The sequence below is a fragment of the Leucoraja erinacea genome, chromosome 31 (genome assembly GCF_028641065.1).
Source record: "Leucoraja erinacea ecotype New England chromosome 31, Leri_hhj_1, whole genome shotgun sequence".
NCBI classification, from domain to species: domain Eukaryota; kingdom Metazoa; phylum Chordata; class Chondrichthyes; order Rajiformes; family Rajidae; genus Leucoraja; species Leucoraja erinaceus.
The window spans coordinates 19,470,924-19,491,349 of record NC_073407.1 but is presented as its reverse complement, the minus strand read 5'-3'; the positions used below and the strand labels follow the sequence as shown (position 1 = coordinate 19,491,349).

Genomic DNA, 20,426 nt, shown 5'->3' with positions numbered 1-20,426 from the left:
ATGTGGCAATAAAGGTATAAAAGATGTAGGAAGGAACTGCAGATGCTGGTTTACACCAAAGATAAATGCAAAACGCTGGAGTAACTCAGCGAAACAGGCAGCATCTCTGAAGCGAAGGAATGGGTGACGTTTCGGGTCAAAGCCCTTCTGCAGACTGAGACTCGGATTCGGATTGAGACTTTAGACGGTCTGAAGAAAGGACTCGGCATGTAACAACTTTATAAGACATTGGTTCGGCCTCACCTACAGTATTGTATACAGATTAATGCCATACTGGAAAAAGGATTTGCTTGCGTTGGAGAGGATCCCAAAGAGATTCGTCAGGATGTTATATGGATTAGGAAATTTGGTTATAAGAAGAGATTGAATAAGCTAGATGTTTTTGATTGTCGGTTTCTAAGGTAGTAAAACAAACTGTGACATAAAGGTACGGTTCCAAACCTCTAATATAGCACAGATAGTTGCCATTTGTATCAGCCATCCAATTTGCCCTTCCGTACCTCCAATTTATCTAATCCTCTTGCATAAGATTTCTTACTATTTTGATGCCACCTTTAGGTTGTAGTGGTTTCCTTCGTAAGTTGTTTGAACATTTCTAACTTCCTTCCACAGTACTTCATGTTCCGGCAGATGAAGAGATTTCGTGTCTTTGAAGTCCCGGAGGAGTTGCCGAAGGATAGGGTCAGTCTCTTGATCGTATCCAACCATTTTGGACTCGTCTTTATGGGAGGCGTCAATGGCTTGAAAATTATCAGCAGTCAGTACATTGCTTTGGCTGACAAGGAAGAGGGAACTATAAATGAAATTAGTAAGTACGCATCTTTCTTTTAAAATTGTGAGCTAGATGGTGGAAAACTTGATTCCCCTCACTTTTGGTCAAGGGTAATGTGCATGCTTGAAGGCCATGGGCACTACACTGCTGAAAGAGTGTTTTGGCCTCTGAATTACTGCTTCACAGGCTCAGTAGATTGTTAGGCATTCATGGAAATTCAAAAGAGTGACTTCAAGTATTCTACTTAATACGATATAGAGGAATTATCTTCTTTATGGATTTTGAATAGAATTTCTGGGGGCCCTTTCTGCTGATGAGACAAAATTAAATTGGAACCAGATTGTTGGTAAAATAGTTATGAAACATAATATCAAAGGTTTGCTGAAATGTTGAGCTTGTAGCGGGGAGTCCAGGAGTCCAGTCAAGAATGAGGCGAAAACAAGTTATGTGCACGAAATGGCATTTATTACTGTAACGGTGCCGCTTCCTACACCAACCCCGTGACCGGGCGTGACCCGACCTTAAATACTCCCGGTTGGACCCCATGACCCAACGCCTCCCACTCTGAAACACTCAACTCCTCCCTCCTGAGCCGAGGGATCGCTACCCGTGGCTAGCCACCAGGTACCACCACAAGCTATGCCTCTAATGTGTGTGTGTGTGTGTGTGTGTGTTTGGATTTCTGTGATCAACAGAAAATGATCAGCGTTTTTGTAGTTTGGTTATTGTTTGCAGTAGTTTATTGAGTACAAACTGTGGGTTAATCTCTGTATAATCATCTCATCGTTTGAGCTAAGTGACTAAGTAACTTTGATGGTACTGCTGAAGTGACAATGCTTATGGGTACATAGTATATGAGATGGGGAGGGGAAAGGATTTATCATAAATTTGTGTTTATACTCTGAATTAAGTACCTAGAACAATCACTCTCTTCATACTTGCCATTATCTTTAAAAGGGGCATGTTGGTATAATTTCTATTTTTCCAAGGCTGCCAACTGCATTAATAAGAGATGACCTTATGCTCTGTAGTTTCTTTATCTTGAAAGATATTTAATCTGTATAGGGCTAAGTCATTTTCTAACCAGGTTCTGTTTTAATGTCCCAGTTGAAGGTGCACCTTTTATGACAGTTAGTATGAAGCTCCCTATGCACCACATATCACTCAGCCATGATGATTTAACCTTGTCTGTTGCCATGGTGTCAGAAGAGTATGGGCTGGTCATTGCTTTCTTTGATATTCGCACATTTCTGAACAAGGTGAGTGCTGCATAAGTTTGTTTTTATTGCACACTGTTCTTCATCCAATGTTAGTAAACAGAATCCATCCAGGAATCACATTCTTATTCACATGCTTATACATTTATGCAAGCTGTTTGTGTTTATGGGTAAAGCAACACCATAATGATACAGCGGATAAGGCGACTATTGTGTCTGTGGTAACCCATAGCCATCCTGTCCACCCTACCATCTTAAGCCACGTAGTTCATCTTTCCTCTAAAATAGTATAGCAAGAATTGAAATCCCGTCTATTTATGTTTTAAACATAAACTTTGGCGATAATCAAATAAGAAATTCTTATGAAGCTGCTGGCTAAATAGTTTATGAGTATATTGCACGGAAAGAAAACAAATGCCTTGCCACATATGCTTCCAGTCCAGGTTTATTTTTATCTACTGGGTAGGGAGGGGTAGATAGTGAACACCAGCCATACCCATATTTAACAGTTAAAAGTTGATTACTTAAAAGTTGTGCAAGAACAAAGCATTCAACCGATCTTTGCAGCAGCTGTGCTAGCAACATGTGCTTTTACCCTACTTAATCTTTCTCTATTATCATGCACTTTTATTCCTTTCCTCCTTAATGTTGGACATGTAATAGAAATAAACACACATTGTGGAGAGACTATTATTTCTTTGTCATCTCTAGTGGTTTATGTGGTGCATAAACCTGCCGCTCTGAGTGGTTAGTTTTTGTACTGGAGTGAATACAGTAATGTTAAATAATGTATATATTTGTCATGACTAATTGTACCACTTTGATGTTACACATGGCTAATATCCAACATTTTAATTAGTCTTGTTCTAATCCCTCCATGGCTTTGCTCTTGTTCAAACTCTTCGTCTCCTCCAGCACTACAATTCTTTGGCATTGTGCCCGTTCTAATGTTTCTTACCCGTAATGCTGCACTCTTTTTGCTCCAGCATGAGGAATTGTGCCAAAGGGTCTATAAATCCCCCATTTTTTTCTAGCCTGTCTTCTCCTTAAAACAGAATTAGGATGTCACAGGAGGTGGCTACTCGGACCATTACTGCTTCAAGTAGAGCAGTTTAGTGGGGTTTCTTCTGCCAAAATCCTGCAAACTATTTGATCTTAAATGCTAGTCCAATTGCCTCTGAAATGTCCTTGCAGAGTCTGGTTCCAACAAGTACTAGTTTTCCAGATTTGCTTTAAAACCAATCAACATTTAAAGCATATCTTTTCTGGCCATATTTTAGGCGATTTGTCCAAAGATACCTTTGCCTAGCTCTGTTTAACCTGTATCAGTTACCTTGTGTGTTTTTATTATATACCTTAATTGCAGCTATGTAAATATGTTTCCTTTATTGTAGGATAAACCTCAGAAGCGCCCATTTGTGTATTACAAGCCAGAAAAAAAGTGCACAGTGTTGGATTTAAAATGGAATCCCACGGTATTTTCCATCCTGGCAATCTGCATGTCAGATGGAAGCGTGACCATATTGGAGGTTACTGACATCGTTAAGCAGCATGCTAGCCTTCCGGCCACTGCTGGCATCACTTGTTGTAGGTATTGCTCACTTGGTTGTGACCTCGCTTTACCTAACAGGGTCTGCACACTTTGACATATTGGGCACTTTGTGTGATTGTACAACCTAAAGAATATCTTTAAAAAAAAGAGCTGGACTAATTTAACAGGTCAAGCAGCATCTCTGGTGAACTTGGATTGGCAATATTTTTTGGGTTAGCACCCTTCTTGATTCTGAAGAATGATCCTGACCCAGAACGTCACCTATTGGTTATCCAGAGATTGTGTATCACCCTGCTGAGTTACTCCAGGACTATGCCTTTTTTGGCACCAGCATCTTCAGTTCAATGTGTGTGAAGAGTAAGCATTAATATGTTGAACTGTTCACTACTCCATGTTACTGAACCAAATTTGTCTATGAAATGGAGACTGATGCATACAGTCTTGAATTTTGTGAGATGCCTTGCAGTGGATGACTGTGTGCATGTTACTTGCCAATCTCAACACAATGTCTTTGACATTGGTGATGCAAAATTGCTTTCATTCGTCTATCACTTCATTTTATGTAGTCGTACATCTCTTTTGACTCTCACTTTATTTAAGTAAAAGATGTGACCATGGGCTCCAGCTATGCCTGTCTTTTTGTTGATTACGTTGAAAAATCCTTGTTCCATATGGACATTGGCATAATACCACAGCTCTTTCTCCATTACATATATAACTGCATCGGGGCTGCCTCCTGCACTGCAAAAACCCAATCCCTTTTCTTTCCGTCTTCTCCCCCCACCCCCCACCACAAATGTTCTTTCTCTGGCTTTGCATTCAAAACTCCCATCACCTGTATCCACTTATCACTTGCCTGACTTTGTCCTGCCCACACCTCTCCCAGCTTTCTTCCTCCTCCCACTCCCACCCCCGCCCCCATACAATCGGTCTGAAGAAGGTTCCCAACCCAAAATATCGCCAATCCATGTTCTCCAGAGATGCTGCTTGACCTGCTGAATTACTCCAGCACTTTATGCCTTTTTTTGTAAGGCAGCATCAGCAGTTCAGTGGGGAAGTCAGCTCTGAATCCAACCAAGTCACCATAGATCCCCGACATCTTCATCTTCTGCGTCAACCTATCATGAGGGACATATCAATGCCTTACTAAAATCCACGTAAAAAAACATCCACTACCCTAATATCATCAATCACCTTCCTCGCCTCCTCAAAAAACGAACTTAAATCAAGTTACTAAGACATTACCTGCCGTAGACAAAGCTAGATACAAAATGCTGGAGTAACTCAGCGGGGCAGGCAGCATCTCTGGAGAGAAGGAATGGGTGGCGTTTCAGGTCGAGACCCTTCTTCAGACTGATGACAGGGTAGACAAAGCTATGCTGACTGTCCCTAGTATCCCAGAGCTATGCAGTTTGCTGGAACTAATGCACTGCAATGCTGAGTGTATTTTGTGCTCTGTATCTTCCCCTTTGCTCTATCGTGCTTGAGTTTGAACTGATTGCATCTATGTATGATATCTGATCTGTTTGCATAGCACCAAAACAAAGCTTTTCAGTGTACCTCCGTACTTGTAAAGGCCCTGTCCCACGATGTGAGTTTACCCAAGAGCTCTCCCGAGTTAAAAAAAAAAATCAAACTCGTAGTAAGTACGTAGAATGTACGTAGTGGGGTACGTCGGAGCTCGTGGATGTCTTGTTGTTGCTCGTAATACTAACGGCAGGTACTCGGGGAAACGCGGAAACTCGTGAAGTTTTTTCAACAGTGTGAAAAATTTCCAAGAGTAAAAAAATACTTGTGATGAAGCACCACGATTTTTATTTTATTTTTTGTAAACTCTGGAGAGCTCTTGGGTAAATTCGCATCGTGGGACGGGCTTTAACAATAATAAACCTAATCTAACATGTTGTTTCACACTTTTCCAATTTGGCTTCCCCCCTCTTCTGCACTTCCACTTTTTAGTATGCTGGAGTCCAAAGGGGAAACAGTTGGCTGCTGGTCGTCAAAATGGGACAGTGGTTCAATACTCGCCGGTAAGTGGGTCATGATGCCTGTATTTTTTTTCTGACATTTTTACTCTTATTCTCGTTAATAATCTCTAAACAGCCACAGAAACCTTAACTCTACTACAATTATAACCTCTTCCGATATCCATTATCTTTATTATCAACTGCTAAACCCAAGTATTTTTAATTCCCTACTGTCCCCTTTAGTTCCTCCTTTAAATTCCATGCGTACGGTTGGGTCTCATGACAATTCTCCGAAATCTTTAGATTTTTAGAGATAGTGTGAAAACAGGCCCTTCAGCCCACTGAGTCCACACCGACAAGCAATTACCTCATACACTAACACTATCCTACACACTAGGAATCATTTTACAATTTTACCAAAGCCAATTAACTTACAAACCTTGTGTGTCTGGAGTGTGGGAGAAAACTGGAGCACCCGGAGAAAACCCATGCGGTCATAGGGAGAACGAACAAATTCTGTACAGACAGCACCCGTGGTCAAGATCGAACCCAGGTCTTTGACACTAACTCTTCAGCTGCCTCAATGTGCTGCCCTTTGGGCTATTTCACAATTTTATAGATTTCAGCATGATTCACTCGTCCCTACAATGTTGAGAACTATATTCTGCACTCTGCAACGTTCACTTTGCCCTACCGATTGCATTTGAGTTTGACTCAGTTGTATTTATGAATGTAGACAAAAGTGCTGGAGAAACTCAGCGGGTGCGGCAGCATCTATGAAGCGAAGGAAATAGGCAACGTTTCGGGCCGAAACCCTTCTTCAGACTGATGCAGGGTGGGGGGGGGGGGGGGGGGGGGAGGGAGGAAGGGGGCGGTAAGAAGAAAGGAAGAGGAGGAGGCTGAGGGAGAGCTGAGAAGGGTATTTATGAATAATATTATCTAATCTGATTGCATGTAAAACAACAGTTTTCATTGCACCTCTGTAGTCGAGACAGTAATAAATCTAAAAAAGAATTTGAGAATAGAGATCAACAATCATACTTTGAAAGTATGATTTCACATAATAGGTGATTAAGAGTGATTGGTATTAAGAGGTTGAAAAGGTGGACGTTTCCTTTGCTGGAGAGGTGCTGAGCAAAGGGCCGAACTTTAGGATAGGCGTCTTCAGTGCGGATGTCAGGAGTCTCTTATAAATCATAGAAATCTGAGATGCTATGCCCTGGAAAATTTATTGAGACCATCTAATGATTTGAGAATTTCAAAAATTGGAGTTAGTAAACTTTTGCCATGTGAGAATGTTAAGGAGATATGGAACAAGCATAGTAGAATTGAATAAATCAACAGAATGGTTGGCCAGCTCCTTTTTAATATGTTTATTGAATTGGCTTCAATTGTGTTCCATGTTATACAATTCCATAGAATCAATGCAGTCTGGGATAAAAGGTTATTTCCTTATTTCAGTCTTAAATGGCCTACCTGGACCATGACCAATGTTCCTAGACTTGTCGGGCATCAGATGCTTGCTACCAGCTTCTAATCTATCCAATCGTGTTGGAATTTCATACGTTCCTATGAGATCTCGTCGTCTTCTAAATCATATTGATCCAATCTCTCTTTCGCCTATTCTGCCATCCCAGGAATCCCACCTTTGCTAAACTCCACAGCAAATACATCCTCCTACTCTTCACACTGTATGTTAATTATACGAATAATAGAGTTGACAAACTATGTGGCCAAGTTTGTGGATGATATGAAGATAGGTGGACGGGCAGGTAGTGCAGAGGAAGCGGAGTCTTCAGGAAGACTTGACAGATTGGGAGAGTGGGAAAATAAATGGTGGATGGAATGCAACGTATAAAATGTGCAGTCATGCACTTCAGTAGTAGGAATAAAGGCGTAGACTGTTTTCTAAATGGGGAGAGGATTCAGAAATCGATGGTGCAAAAGCACTTGGGAGTGGTGGTGCAGGATTACCCAAAGAGTAATTTGCAGGTTAAATTGTTAGTAAGGAAGGAAAATGCAATGTTTGCATTCATTGTGATGCTGAGACTTTGTAAGGCGTTGGTCAGACTGCAATTGGAGTATTGAGAGCAGTTTAGGACCCCATATCTGAAGAGGGATGTGCTGACATTTGAGAGGGACCAGACGAGGTTTATGAGAATGATCCTGGGGATCATTAGTGTAACATATGATGAGCATTAACTGGCTCGGGGCCTTTACTCACTGGAGTTTAGAAGGGTGAGGTGGGCTATCATTGAAACTCATCGAATAGTGAAACACCTAATTACAGTGGATGTGAAAAAGATGTTTCCGCCAGAGGGAGAGTCTAGAACCAGATGGCACAACCTCCAATTAAAACGACAGATCTGTAGAAAGGAGATGAGGAGGAATTTCTTTAACCAGAGGGTGGTGAAAATGGAATTCATTGCTGAAGACTGCTTTGGAGGCCACGTCATGGGGTATTTTTAAGTGCGGAGCTTGACAGGTTCTTGAATAGTAAGGGTGTCAAAGGTTTCGGGGAGAAATCAGGCAAATGAGGTTGAGAGGGAAAGATAGATCAGCCACCATTGAATGGCAGAGTAGAATCAATGGGCCTAATGGCCTAATTCTGCACCTCTGACTTATTGATTGATTATTTTAATGACCACACAGCCAGGCTGGTGGAATTTGTTATGCCACTTACTATTAACTTACTTTTGCATACAAATATATTTGTAGGACCTTATTGAAAGCTTTCTGAAGTTCCAGCTGACAAATTCTCCCTTATCTATTCTACAAGTTACATCCTCAAAAAAATAGTTCTGTTTGTTGTGTATTTACATTTTGAACTTGGAGATAATTAACATTTTTTCTTTCTTTCTAGGTATTGCAAGAAAAGAAAGTTATCTCTTGTCCCCCTTTCTACAAATCGGAGAACCCAGTTAAAGGTGGGACGCGTACAGGGGAGTCATATCATGGCTTCTCTCATGTTCAATTTAATAAGTATTAACTTGGATTTAGTGTCAAGTATATAATTGAACTCTAATATTTTTATGGGGCTCTAGAATTAGTGCTGTTTAATCGGGTAACGTTCATTTTATTCCTATTACTATTACATTCCTTCTTTTTCCTGTTAAATCCACTTCACAAATGTAAGCTATATAAGGGAACCATGCATACATTCGGGAGAGATTGAATAACAGTGCCACTGTGTTATAAAGTTGATTGTTCTGATGAAGCCGTGGGCATATTTGTGGCCGTTGCTCTAACAGCGCTAGTTAGATCAGATCAGTAAACTACTGAAGCAGCGTTCAATCCAATGCTTCCACTGTGGTTCAGTATTCCACTCACTTAGTATTTGTGGGACATACATGCACGTAGAAATTTGTCCAAGTCATTTTTAAGTATCTATTCAATGCAGCATGAAGTTGGTTCAAATGTCTCTGTGTTTGCACTCAATGCAGATAAGTGACGAATATACTGATGTGTTGAGTGGACTGAGGCAGCTCGTTGGTATGTTTACACATGTTAGTACTTGTAAGTTGCTGATTTATAATTGTGTCACTTTTTCTTTGGCAGTTTTGGACATACACTGGATTAGTACATATGTCTTTTCTGTGGTGTTTGTAGCTGCAGATGGATCCCAGGAAACTCCCCCTGATGTTGTGATTATTTCCCTAGCAGTAAGTAGTTTTCGTGGGAGTACTTGGTTGTCTCCATGCCATGTTCTGGATTTTCAAAAGTCGTATTTTTTTTCTCTAAGAATGTCACAGCTTTTACTAAGTTTAAGGCACTATCCAAATAAATACTGAAACTTAAGACTACTCTAAGATTACACTTTCTGGACTTAGAATGCAATGTACAAGTGCAGGCATTATGTTCCAGATGAGACATAAATTTGGTGTCTTCTCCCCCTTTATCTAATGAAAAGATTCCATACAACTGTCTCAAGGAGGACTGGAGGGCTATTCCTCTATGGTTTTGCTGGGTCTGCAGTGTCTGTAAAGTGTATAATTTAAGTAAGTGGTGCAAAGCGAATGTGCAGCTTTATCTTCAAAGTATAAATGTATACAGTACATAAAGGATGATGGGCATGACCGGTTATCCATGCCAAACAAGATCTCCATATGAACTTGTCCCATTTGTCTCTATATGTCCCATCCCTCAACCTTTGCTATCCATGCACCGGTCAAAGAGTTTTTTAAACATTATAATTGTATCCACCTCTGCAACGTCTTCCATAAACCCACCACTACTGTGTCATCAAATATTACATGAAAATATATGTCCATATTGCCCTGATGTCCAGACCTGTTGCACTATGTGCATAGCTTAAACAAAAATATGTGTGTGCTTTTACAATAAGAGATGTTGAATGTTTCTTACAGAAAAAAGATGAGAAGAAAGAGGATCAGTATTTGAATTTTAATGACCTGTGTTTTGGAGTAACAGCAGAGAGGCAACCTCATTACTACCTTCACTACTTAGACGTTTGGTGTGTATTATGTTATAACTTTCATATTTGCATAGTAAGTTGCATAAGAGTCAGCATGCAAGTCCTATTTTTGAACAAGGTTTCCTACTGCTCAGCTCAGAGTTTGTGCTGTCTGACTTTCATATCTGTGTACTGATCAGTACACATGGCTCCCCTTTCTACTACCAGGAGTACAGGAACTATTTGTTGCACCTCTGAAGTGTTCCTGAATGGATTTAGTTCCTTAGTTCAATGCAGAATTAGATATCTTCCAAGAAAGTAATACTTGGACCTTTTGAGAAAGGAGCCAATGGGATTGTGCAAATTCAAAAAGTTTGCCGTATATTTGCTTATGTTTGTACCTTCAATCAACACAATCTAAGTCAATTGTAAATGTAATTGACTGCTTCTTGATTCCATGCTATAGCTAATTCTCTCTATTATTTCCCAGGGATATTCTCGTGGCCTCCTCAGCAGCATCTATAGAAGTCAGTATCGTTGCTCGGCAACAAGACAAGGTAGGTTTTATTTTTAACGCATTCTTTAAAATCGACATTTAGTTGCTGCTGTTGTTGAGAAAGGACTGGACATGAGCAATGAGATATGAGAAAAGTGAAGGAGATAAGCTGGGTCCTTTTGTCTAAATAAAAAGCCTTGAGGAATGAGGCATTTAAAATTTTGAATAGTATTGATAAGTAGATTTAAATAAAATCACTTGTGCGATGGAACTAAATGACAGGATGCAATATAGTGAAGGGCCTGTCCCGCTGCGGTGACCTAATTTGTGAGTTTAGAAGAGTTTGTTCTCGACTCAAACTCGCAGCATGGTCTACACGTGGTCCTAGGAGGTCACGTGGAACTCTCCTTCATGCTCGAGGGAAGTTCCCGCATACTTGAGGCCTCAGTTTGGTCGTGGAAAATGTTTCCACGAATAAAAATTGCTCAGCGTGGTTCTTTTGAACTCGCAGTGGAGTGGGGTTACTATGTAGTTATAGGCAGTTGAGGGTAGCCGTAGGCAATCTACTTTTCTGACTTGGCATTTTAATTGGCTCCGTGGAGTTTTCAGAACCAAGGAAAACCGAACGATAATGTTAAATGCCCGCTAAACATTATTAAAAGTTGTCTGGCTTCTTAAAGGTGTCTCCACTCCTTCTCTTCCCCCCCCTACCCCCAACCCCTCTCCGCGCTCTCTAAAGGACTTACCGTAACTGTGCCAACCGTCTTACCTTCCTGTTCATCGCGGGTGTGAATTTCAGACAGCGCTCCCCCGCTTTCCCTGACCCCCGCCTTTGCAAAGCATTTGTGTGTGTGTAGACGGCCCATCCGGCTTGCGGTTTCATGGCTGACGGTCGGTCCAGCTTGAAGTTTTTCAGGCGAGTGCCCTCGAGCTTGAAGGTCAAAGACAGTCGCTGAAAAGTCGCGTTTGTGGGACAAGCCCTTGATGAATACATTTAAATGGGAATTCTAGAACCTCTTGTCTGAATCATGAGAAGGTGGGACTTGCTACTTTGTGCAGTACTTAAGCCAAGTACACAAATGCATTAAAGGATGATCATAATAAGGACAAAGAAAATGAGAGACATATTGGTGGAATATGATGAACTTGAGAGCAAAGTACTTCTGGGCATAAATGGAAGCATAGTTTTGTGGGGCTGAATACCCTCTTTCTGTACTCAAGCTTGATGTCTGTGAGCCTCCATGTTCAGGTCAGCTGGGAGATGTGGGTTCTCGAAGATGCTGCTCGAGCAGAACTTCCTGTGGCTGAGAACAGTGATGACACCATGCCGGTTGGAGTTTCTATTGATACCACCAGTCAACTGCCTGTCAATGTTGGTAAGCATTCTTTTTTCCCCCCATAAATTTACATTTTATTACTTTGTCATCAGGTTTTTTTTTTTTAATTATTATTAATTCTTTATTTCAAACAGATTAAAAGAATAAAAAGCAAGTGTGAAACAGCATACAAAAAACAAAACAAGAATATTTATAAAGTGTCATAAACAAAATCTATAAATAAATGAAATCGTATGTGACGGAAAAGGAGCAGGAAGAAGCCAAAGCTTATTAATTCCCACCCCTTATTCAACTGCTTATAATTATCTTATACAAATTTAGCTGCTATATGTACACAAGGTGATTGAGCATCCTGAGCAAGGCAAGGGTGTCATTCCAAAGAACATTAAGGGCCTGTCCCACTTGGCCGTCATTTACACGACAGGCCGATAGTGACTGATGCACGACGGTCGCACAGCCGTCTGGAGCGCGTGACGTCATTTGAAGATAGACACAAAATGCAGGAGTAACTTAGCGGGACCGGCAGCATCTCTGGAGAGAAGGAATGGGTGATGTTTCGGGTCGAGACTCTTCTTCAGCCTGAAGAAGGGTCTCGACCCAAAATGTCACCCATTGCTTCATTCCAGAGATGCTGCCGGTCCCGCTGAGTTACACCTGCATTTTGTGTCCATCTCCAATCGTCTTGGCTCTGCTCTGGGAGTAGGAGTTGGGGCAGATCCGGACCCGCAACGGCTGTGAGCCCCAGGCTGAGCTCGGCGATCGCTTGCCTGCTTCTGCTGCTGTTGGAGGTGAGACGTTGCGCCACGCCAGGGTGTCCCACTTGGCTGTCATTTACGCGGCAGGCGGTGGTGCGCGAAGATTTAGTGCAGAATGAAATCCTGGAGCGCTGCGCGACACCGCGCGCAACTCCACATTCCTCCACGCCACTCCATGCAACCGTCCCTGGAGTTTAGAAGGATGAGAGGGGATCTCATTGAAACATATAAGATTGTTAAGGGTTTGGACACGCTTGAGGCAGGAAACATGTTCCTGATGTTGAGGGAGTCCAGAACCAGGGGCCACAGTTTAAGAATAAGGAGTAAGCCGTTTAGAACGGAGACAAGGAAACACTTTTTCTCACGGAGAGTGGTGAGTCTGTGGAATTCTCTACCTCGGAAGGTTGTGGAGGCGGGTTCTTTGGATGCTTTCAAGAGAAAGCTAGATAGGGCTCTTAAAAATAGCGGAGTCGGGGGATATGGGGAGAAGGCAGGAACGGGATACTGATTGGGGATGATCCGCCATGAACACATTGAATGGCGGTGCTTCCTGTACTCTATCTCATCTTTATTTGATATCCAGCCCACAATGGTGATGTCGTTCATGAATTTGTAGATTGAATTAGGCTTGTACTTTCTGCCCATCGTGGGTGTATAAGGAGCTGAGAAGGGGCCTGAGAACGCATCTTTGCGGAGCACTAGTGATGAAGATTGTTGTAGGTGATGATTTGTCTCCTATCCTCACTGATTATGGTCTGTTGGTCAGGAAGTCTAGGATCCAGTTGCAAAGATGAGTGCTGACTCCACATTCCATGAGTTTGGTGATGAGATTGGATGGGATAATGAGAGCTGAGTTAAAAGCAGAGCTGTGGTCTATGACGAAAGTCTGACATAGGTGTCTCTCTTATCCCGGTGTTCCAGGGATGAGTGTAAGGCCAGGGAGATGGCATCAGCTGTGGGTCGGTTGTGGCGGTCGGCGAACTGCAGTGGGTCAGGGCTGCTTGTTAGACTTGATTTAATGGTTCCACAATTAGCCTCAAAGCACTTCATGGTGGTGGATGTCAAGGCCACTGGATGTTAGCTATTAAGGCATGAGATCTTGAATTTCTTCGGCACCAGGGTGATAGTTGTCCTCTTGAAGCAGATGAGTAAATCAGAACGAGATAGGATGAGATTTAAAATGTCCACGAATACTCCGTGCAGCTTCTAAGGATGCAGCCAGGGCCATTTGGTTACTGTGGGTTCACCCCTCGGGAAGGCCGATCTAACTTCTGCAACAGTGACCCTGGGAAGAGGCATACTTGAGTGATGGGATGAATGTCATTGGCCTTCTGCTTAAAGCGAGGATAATAGGCATTGTGTTCACCAGGTAGGTCTGCACTATCGCTGGGGATGTTGCCTGACTTCACTTTGCAGCCAGTTATAGTATTCAGACTGTGCCACGTTCTGCGTGTGTCCGAATAATTATACCGGGACTCAAGTTTGTTCTGGTATTGTCTCGGCATCCTTGATAGCTTTGCGAAGATCATAGCTAGCTTTCATTACCGCTTGGGATCATTTGACTTGTATGTAGCAGACCTGGCCTTTACCTGTGAATGTACCTCATGGTTCATCCATAGTTTTTGGTTGAGGAACACTCAGATTGTCTTGGTCAGTGCGCATTCCTCTACGCTCTTGCTGGATGAAGTTAATCACAACAGTGGCATATCCTTTCAGGTTGGCTGCAGAATTGCAGGCAGGTATGTATCAGGATGAAAGGCAACTTGTGTGGAACATTGGGCCTAATGTATTGGTTTTCGACTGTAATATTGGATGAAACTAGTGTGAAAGTATTAATTAAACTGTTCAAAGCAGCATTGCGCAACCCTCACCCTTCAGGAATAGACGTTGACCCTGGTATAGACCTGTTCTTTTTCTGATCAGATCATGTTTCCATTGATCAAATGTTTACTAATACCAGGCTGTTATTTTTCTTTTTTTTAAAAACTGCTAGAATAGGTTACAGGGAAATATAAGGAAATGATTTGAAAGTCAAAAAGAAACTTGTTGCAGATGAGATAAAAATGAAAAATGCTTGAAGCACTCATGTAATCATCTGTGGGGGAAAAATAATTTAAGCCACCTAATCAACAGTGAGCGTGATGAAATTGCTCTCTTGCCTTGAATGTCCTCCGTCTGAAGACAGAAATTTCTCAAAGAAATTTATGTTTATTCAAAGAAGGCAATGTTTGATCAAAAATTATATGTTTAGACCATGAGGGAAAATGTTGACACTACAGGATTAAAGTATTCAGTGAATTTTGATCTGAAATGTAATTTCTTTGATGTTTATATTTGATGATTGCATGCATGTCATTTATCAGTTCACTCCGTTTCAAATGCAATAAATGTAGACTTGATCTAATAGTTTGTTTCATAGAAGTCTTTTTCTAACGTGATCCATGAAAATTGTTTTATTTGTTGTTTTTGCAGGTGATGAGAAGATGTTTGCACCTTCTCCTATCATGATGATACTCACAACCCAAGGGCTTCTTTGTCCTTTCCATATGATCAGCTTCATCCCTGGAGGGAAACTGATGGTAGTCCCATCAAAATGCCCACGTATTGAAGGAGAAAGGGAACCTCAACCTCGTATGTATCAAACACAATGAGAGCAGAATAAATAAATAATATCAGAATTTTAAGCAACAGAAAAGGCCATTTGCTAGTTCTATGGAGTGACGTCACTCATTATTTCCATTAAGAAGTAATAAACTGGATACAGAATTGGTTCCATGATAGGAAGAAGAGGATGGTGGTAGAAGGTTGCTTTTCGGACTGGTGAGCTGTCTAGTGTTGAAGTTGCCAAGTGCTGTGCTTCAGGGATCTGTGCCCAACCCATTGGTTCTTATTATCTGTGCCCAACCCATGTGCAACGTATAATATGTACGCTTGCTGATGATATTAAAATAGTTGGTATCATAGAGTGAAGATGGCTATTAAGAATTACAGCAGGATATATATCCTGATGGGCCCAGGCAAATGTTGTAGAGCAGAGCGATCTAGAGTTTGTTCCATTAAATGGGTGTCATAGATGTATAAGGTGGTGGATAGGAAGGTTTTTGGATGCTGGCCTTCATTAGTCAGGGAATTGAGTATGGTAGTTGGGGCACTTATGTTACAGTTGTACAGGATGTTGGTGAGGCACTACTTTGATTATTGTTCAGTTTTGTTCATCCTGTTATGGGGAAAAATGACATTTTGCTGGAATGAATGCAGAGAAGATTTATTGGGATGTTGCCAGGATTTGTGATATAGGTATAGGTTGGACAAGTTAGGACTTGGAGCTCATGAGGCAGAGGGGTGATCTTTAAAATCACGAGGGTGAATAGATTGAGTGAATGCAGTCTTTAACCTAGAGTAGGGAAATTAAGAACCAGACATAGGTTTAAGATGAGAGGGAAAATATTCCATAGGAACCTAAGAGGCAACCTTTTTCCACACAGAAGGTGGTGAGTATTGGAAGTAGTTGAGATAAATATAATAACATTTAAAAGAAAGATTTGATCAGGTACTTGGACAGGAATGTTTAGAGAGATACGGGGCATTTTGATTGTCGTGGATGAGTTGGGCTGAAGGATTTATTTCCATGCTGTTAGACTTTGACTCCAAGACCGAATGAACACTCCACTCCTTAAGCTATGCTAACATTGTCAGATCAATACTGAGGGAACTCCACACATTCAAGGATGGTTTCAGATGTATCATTAAATTATTGGCCATGTGTGCTCTTGGATTAAAGTAAAAGGCACTAAAATATTTTTAGAGTGATGTGGGACTTTATCTGCAAGGTTAGATTGGAGAAGCTCAGGTTGTTGTTAGAGCAATAGGCTCTGTAATAAAAATAATTTACAAGGGAAAGAATGAGGAAAAAAGACTATTTGTGATTATTCTATTGAGATGGCCTGTGATTTCATGGGCTCATTGACTTCCTTCTGAGCCGGAATGATTCGATGAGGAAAGAGATTTTCCCTGGGTTATTGTTCATCTCCAATGTTTTGCAAATACCATCCAATTTAGGGGCAAAGGATCAGCCCTATGAGTGATTGAGATAGTGCAAGCACTTTTCAAATCATTTAGGTTGAGGCCTTGAAGAGGGGGTGGTGAGAAAGTTAGTCAAAATGCCACCAGGGATAAGGGACATCAGCTGTTTGTGGAGACGAGAGAAGCTATGGGTGTAATTTTAGCAGTGAAATTTATGGTGGGACTTAATAGTTTCCAAATCTAAGGAGTATTAGTAGATATGGACATATTACAGTATGTGTACTCTTAGGAAGATTTAAATCCATATAATGCAGGTGTAATGTGTTGGCAAAAGAAAAGAAGTGCTTGATTTACAAAAAGGTGGTGGTATCAGGTTCAATAATAACTTGCAAAAGGTAAATTTATTTGAAAAACAAACAAGAAAATTGCAGATCTGCGGGGGAATAAGTGAAAATAATTACTTTTTCATGTGGCTGGCACCTTTCTACTGATTTTATTAAACAGTGAATGACTGATGTAATGTTTTTTCAACATTGTTAAAAAAAATATTTTGCATTGAATTTGTCCATTGAGGTATTTGTATAATTATTGCTGAATGACTTTGGAAAAATATGCATTTTAGCATGAAAAGAAAAAGCCTATCTTTTCCTTGCAGCTCAACCATCGATACCTGCTCCTTCTCTAGTGGTGCCAGCACCGACTGCAACTACAACACCGCGACACCCTGCAAGAATTTTGCAGCCTGCGGCTGCGTACCATTCACCTGCTTTCCCATCAATGGTCTTGCCTGCTTTACCTCGCTTTTCAAAGCAGCCAGGGTTTCCTCATCCTACCAAAGAAAAACATGAAGTAGTTCTTACAGAGGGCACCAATGGTGAGACTGAAACTGGACCCAACATTGCAACAGACTACCATGATATCTATAGTCTTAGTTCCAGTTCTTCCACAGAATCTCAAAGCGAGGACCCACAAAAAAGGCATGGCTCTTCCAAATTTGTTAGGTACGTTCTTTTTCTTAACTATCCCAAGGAATTGCATTGAATTTACGACAACATTTCTGAAGGTGTGCCTCCTTGTAAACAATCTCACCCATTCAGCGGATCTGTTCTTTATCGTGTATTTTACAAGTTTTTCCATGAATGCTGAGGTATTGAATTTCCGAATACTATTATATTGCTGGTCCCTGAGACTCTCCCATATAGAAATATCATTTCTATATCTATCCTTTCAAAGTTGCTCAGCAGAATGTTTGTCACATCACCACACAATCTTTGGGAAAAATTACTCCAAAGTTTTACTTGGGAAGAGGATGCTCAGCCCCTTACTTCTATTCATAATTTAAAAGCTATGAACAACAGAGGGCTCAAGACTACCTTGCTATTTATTAAACTCATCTAATCTTGGCATCCACTGCACTCTCCTGCTTGGTCTCCAGAGCCCATAGTTTCCCTGAAGTTTTGAAATATATTAAGTTTAAATACTACCTGCCTTCTTTATCTCCCTTGTTGCCTGCTTATCTTGCTTAAATTGGTTAATTGAAATCTATTATGGGATGGACCACACACACCGAACAGATGCCCCTTAGATCTCCCAGGAGGCCTGCTTACTTTGTGAGCTGCTGTGTTTACAGTCTTTGTTACCTAAAAGATCAAGCAGATTGTTTTATTTTCTGTTGGATTCAACAGTGATGAAAGTACTTTCTTTTGTAGGTTCATAAGTCAAATTGACGAGTATTCAACTGAGTCATCATATGACTCACCGCAGCAGTACAGCCCGGACGAAGAACCGTCACAACCTCACATTCAGCGCCACACAGCAAAATCAACCCACGGCCCAAGATCAAATTCTGCTGGTAATGACCATTCTTAAAATTGAATTTTTGATGTTCTGCTTTCATTTTTTTTCCTCTCAGTCTGCTTCTTTAAGCCTCTGCCCCTCTAAATCTCCTTCATCTTGCCTTTCTTTTATCATCGGGTCTTGCACTGTTGGTTGAGCATGCTAGCTGGCAAGCTTCCTCTCTGCTGCCTCTGTCTTATTTATGGTGTCGTGCTGCACTGAAACGGACCATTTTGTGGGCATGCATTATGCTAATCCCATTTTCCCATATTTGGCCCATATTCCACTATTCCTCTCCAATCCATGTATTTGGCTAGCTACTTTCTAAATGCTGTGATTGTACCTGTCTTTACCATCACCTGGCAATATGTTTCATATACCTTGCATTGAAAAACCTGTCTTTTAGATCTCTTTTAAATATTTCCTCTCATCTTAAACGTTTCGGGCCGAAACCCTTCTTCAGACTGCTATCTAATGCTTGGTTATGAAGCGATTGAGGAGTGGAAGAATGAATGGAAAATTGAAAATGTAGATAAAACTAGTTTTAAATCCTTTTCTTTTCTCTTTGAAGGTATGTCACGAGCTGCGCTGGGCCATGTTGGGAAGATTTCTGTTCCAAAATCTTGCCCTACTCAGGTAAGGCAACAGGCGTTGTGATTCTGAGCAGTGACATTTAGGGTTCTCCTGATTAACTTAAATATTAGGCACAAAGTGGTGCTGTGATTTCTTTATTAAAAAAATATATTTTTTAAAACAAACTGCCGGTTTATTTTTGTTATTGTGATATGACCGAGTGAGTGCTTCATAACTGTCAGAGATAAGCGAGTTCGGTATTCCGACTGGGCATGCCCAGGTCAAAGGTCACTATGCATAACATTGCTGGAAAGCAGTTTAGCAGTGAACCTTCATTTCTTCTGTTTTTCCCAGCTTTGATTCTTCTGGGTAAGAAAATACTGCTTTCAAATTATGAAATAGTTGTATTTATTGTTAAGCTAAGATTATTTTATTTTGATTGCTTTATGCTTTGGTGAATGAGCTCGTCCATGGTTGGTCGGGTCCGGGTCTGTGTTGCTGCTGGCTCGTCCCTGTCCAGGAGGGGTCGGGCCGGGCTTGCAGCTGGTGCGGGAAGGGGGCTGTAACCGACGACACCACAGGCCCCAGGCCCCAGGCCCACAGCCAGCGCGGAGAAGAAGTGCCAACTCCAGTGCTACCCCACTCCTCGACGGGCCAGGGACCGCCAACCAACCCCCCCCCCCCCCCCCCCCCCCCGGCGCCGGCAAAAGCCGAGCACCAGCCATACACACAAAGCCCTGCGCCAACTCAGCCTCCTTCCTGCGCCGGCTGTAGGCCCAGCCCGGCCCGACACCTCCGGCCGACCCGGACAGGGGCAAGACACCTTGGAGGGGCCGGGACGGCCCGGCAGCAACTCAACAGACCCGGACCCGACACCGACCACAGACGAGCACGATTTCGCTCGCTCACCAAAGCATAAAGCAATTAAAAACAACAAATAATACAACTTTCATGGTTTTGAAAGCAGTATTTTCTTACCTAGAAGAATCAAAGCTGGAAAAAAAACCGGAAGAAATGAAGGTCCACTGCTTTACCGCTTTCCAGGGCTGTTTATGCATAGTGACCTTTGACCTGGGCATGCGCAGTCGGAATACCAAACTTGCTTGTTTTCCTACTAGCAGAGCTGAGCAAGTTTTAAAAGGCTAACCGTATAAATGTTTATAAAATCATGAAGGTCGAAATCTTTGTCTCAGTGTAGTCCAAACCTAGAGGGTTTCGGGTGAGAGGAGAAAGGTGTAATAAAAGGACCTGATGGGGCAACATTTTCCACACATGGTAGTGGGTGACTGGAACGAACTGCGAGAGGAAGCGTTACAGCATTACAATTACAAGATTTAAGAGATTTTGATGGGTACACGGAAAAGTTTATTGATCATTACAGGCCAAACACCGGAAAATGAAGCTAGCTTAGGAAGGAGCGTTGATCAGCATGGATGAGTTTGGCCAAGGGGCCCGTTTCTGTATAACTCTGATTATATCGATAG

The 20,426-nt window shown here is 41.7% G+C and overlaps 1 protein-coding gene across 1 annotated transcript in view; it reads left to right on the top strand.

Moving 5' to 3' along the window:
• The window catches only part of nup214 (nucleoporin 214), a 72,730-nt gene that overhangs the window by 5,520 nt on the left and 46,784 nt on the right, over nucleotides 1-20,426 (top strand). The window contains exons 2-14 of the mRNA XM_055660193.1: nucleotides 613-808; nucleotides 1,880-2,031; nucleotides 3,384-3,576; nucleotides 5,501-5,571; nucleotides 8,372-8,435; nucleotides 9,067-9,170; nucleotides 9,876-9,982; nucleotides 10,413-10,479; nucleotides 11,668-11,794; nucleotides 14,983-15,141; nucleotides 17,189-17,534; nucleotides 18,243-18,385; nucleotides 18,941-19,005. Coding sequence (XP_055516168.1) covers nucleotides 613-808; nucleotides 1,880-2,031; nucleotides 3,384-3,576; nucleotides 5,501-5,571; nucleotides 8,372-8,435; nucleotides 9,067-9,170; nucleotides 9,876-9,982; nucleotides 10,413-10,479; nucleotides 11,668-11,794; nucleotides 14,983-15,141; nucleotides 17,189-17,534; nucleotides 18,243-18,385; nucleotides 18,941-19,005 — 1,794 coding nt within the window. The remainder of the gene's footprint in view (nucleotides 1-612; nucleotides 809-1,879; nucleotides 2,032-3,383; nucleotides 3,577-5,500; nucleotides 5,572-8,371; nucleotides 8,436-9,066; nucleotides 9,171-9,875; nucleotides 9,983-10,412; nucleotides 10,480-11,667; nucleotides 11,795-14,982; nucleotides 15,142-17,188; nucleotides 17,535-18,242; nucleotides 18,386-18,940; nucleotides 19,006-20,426) is intronic.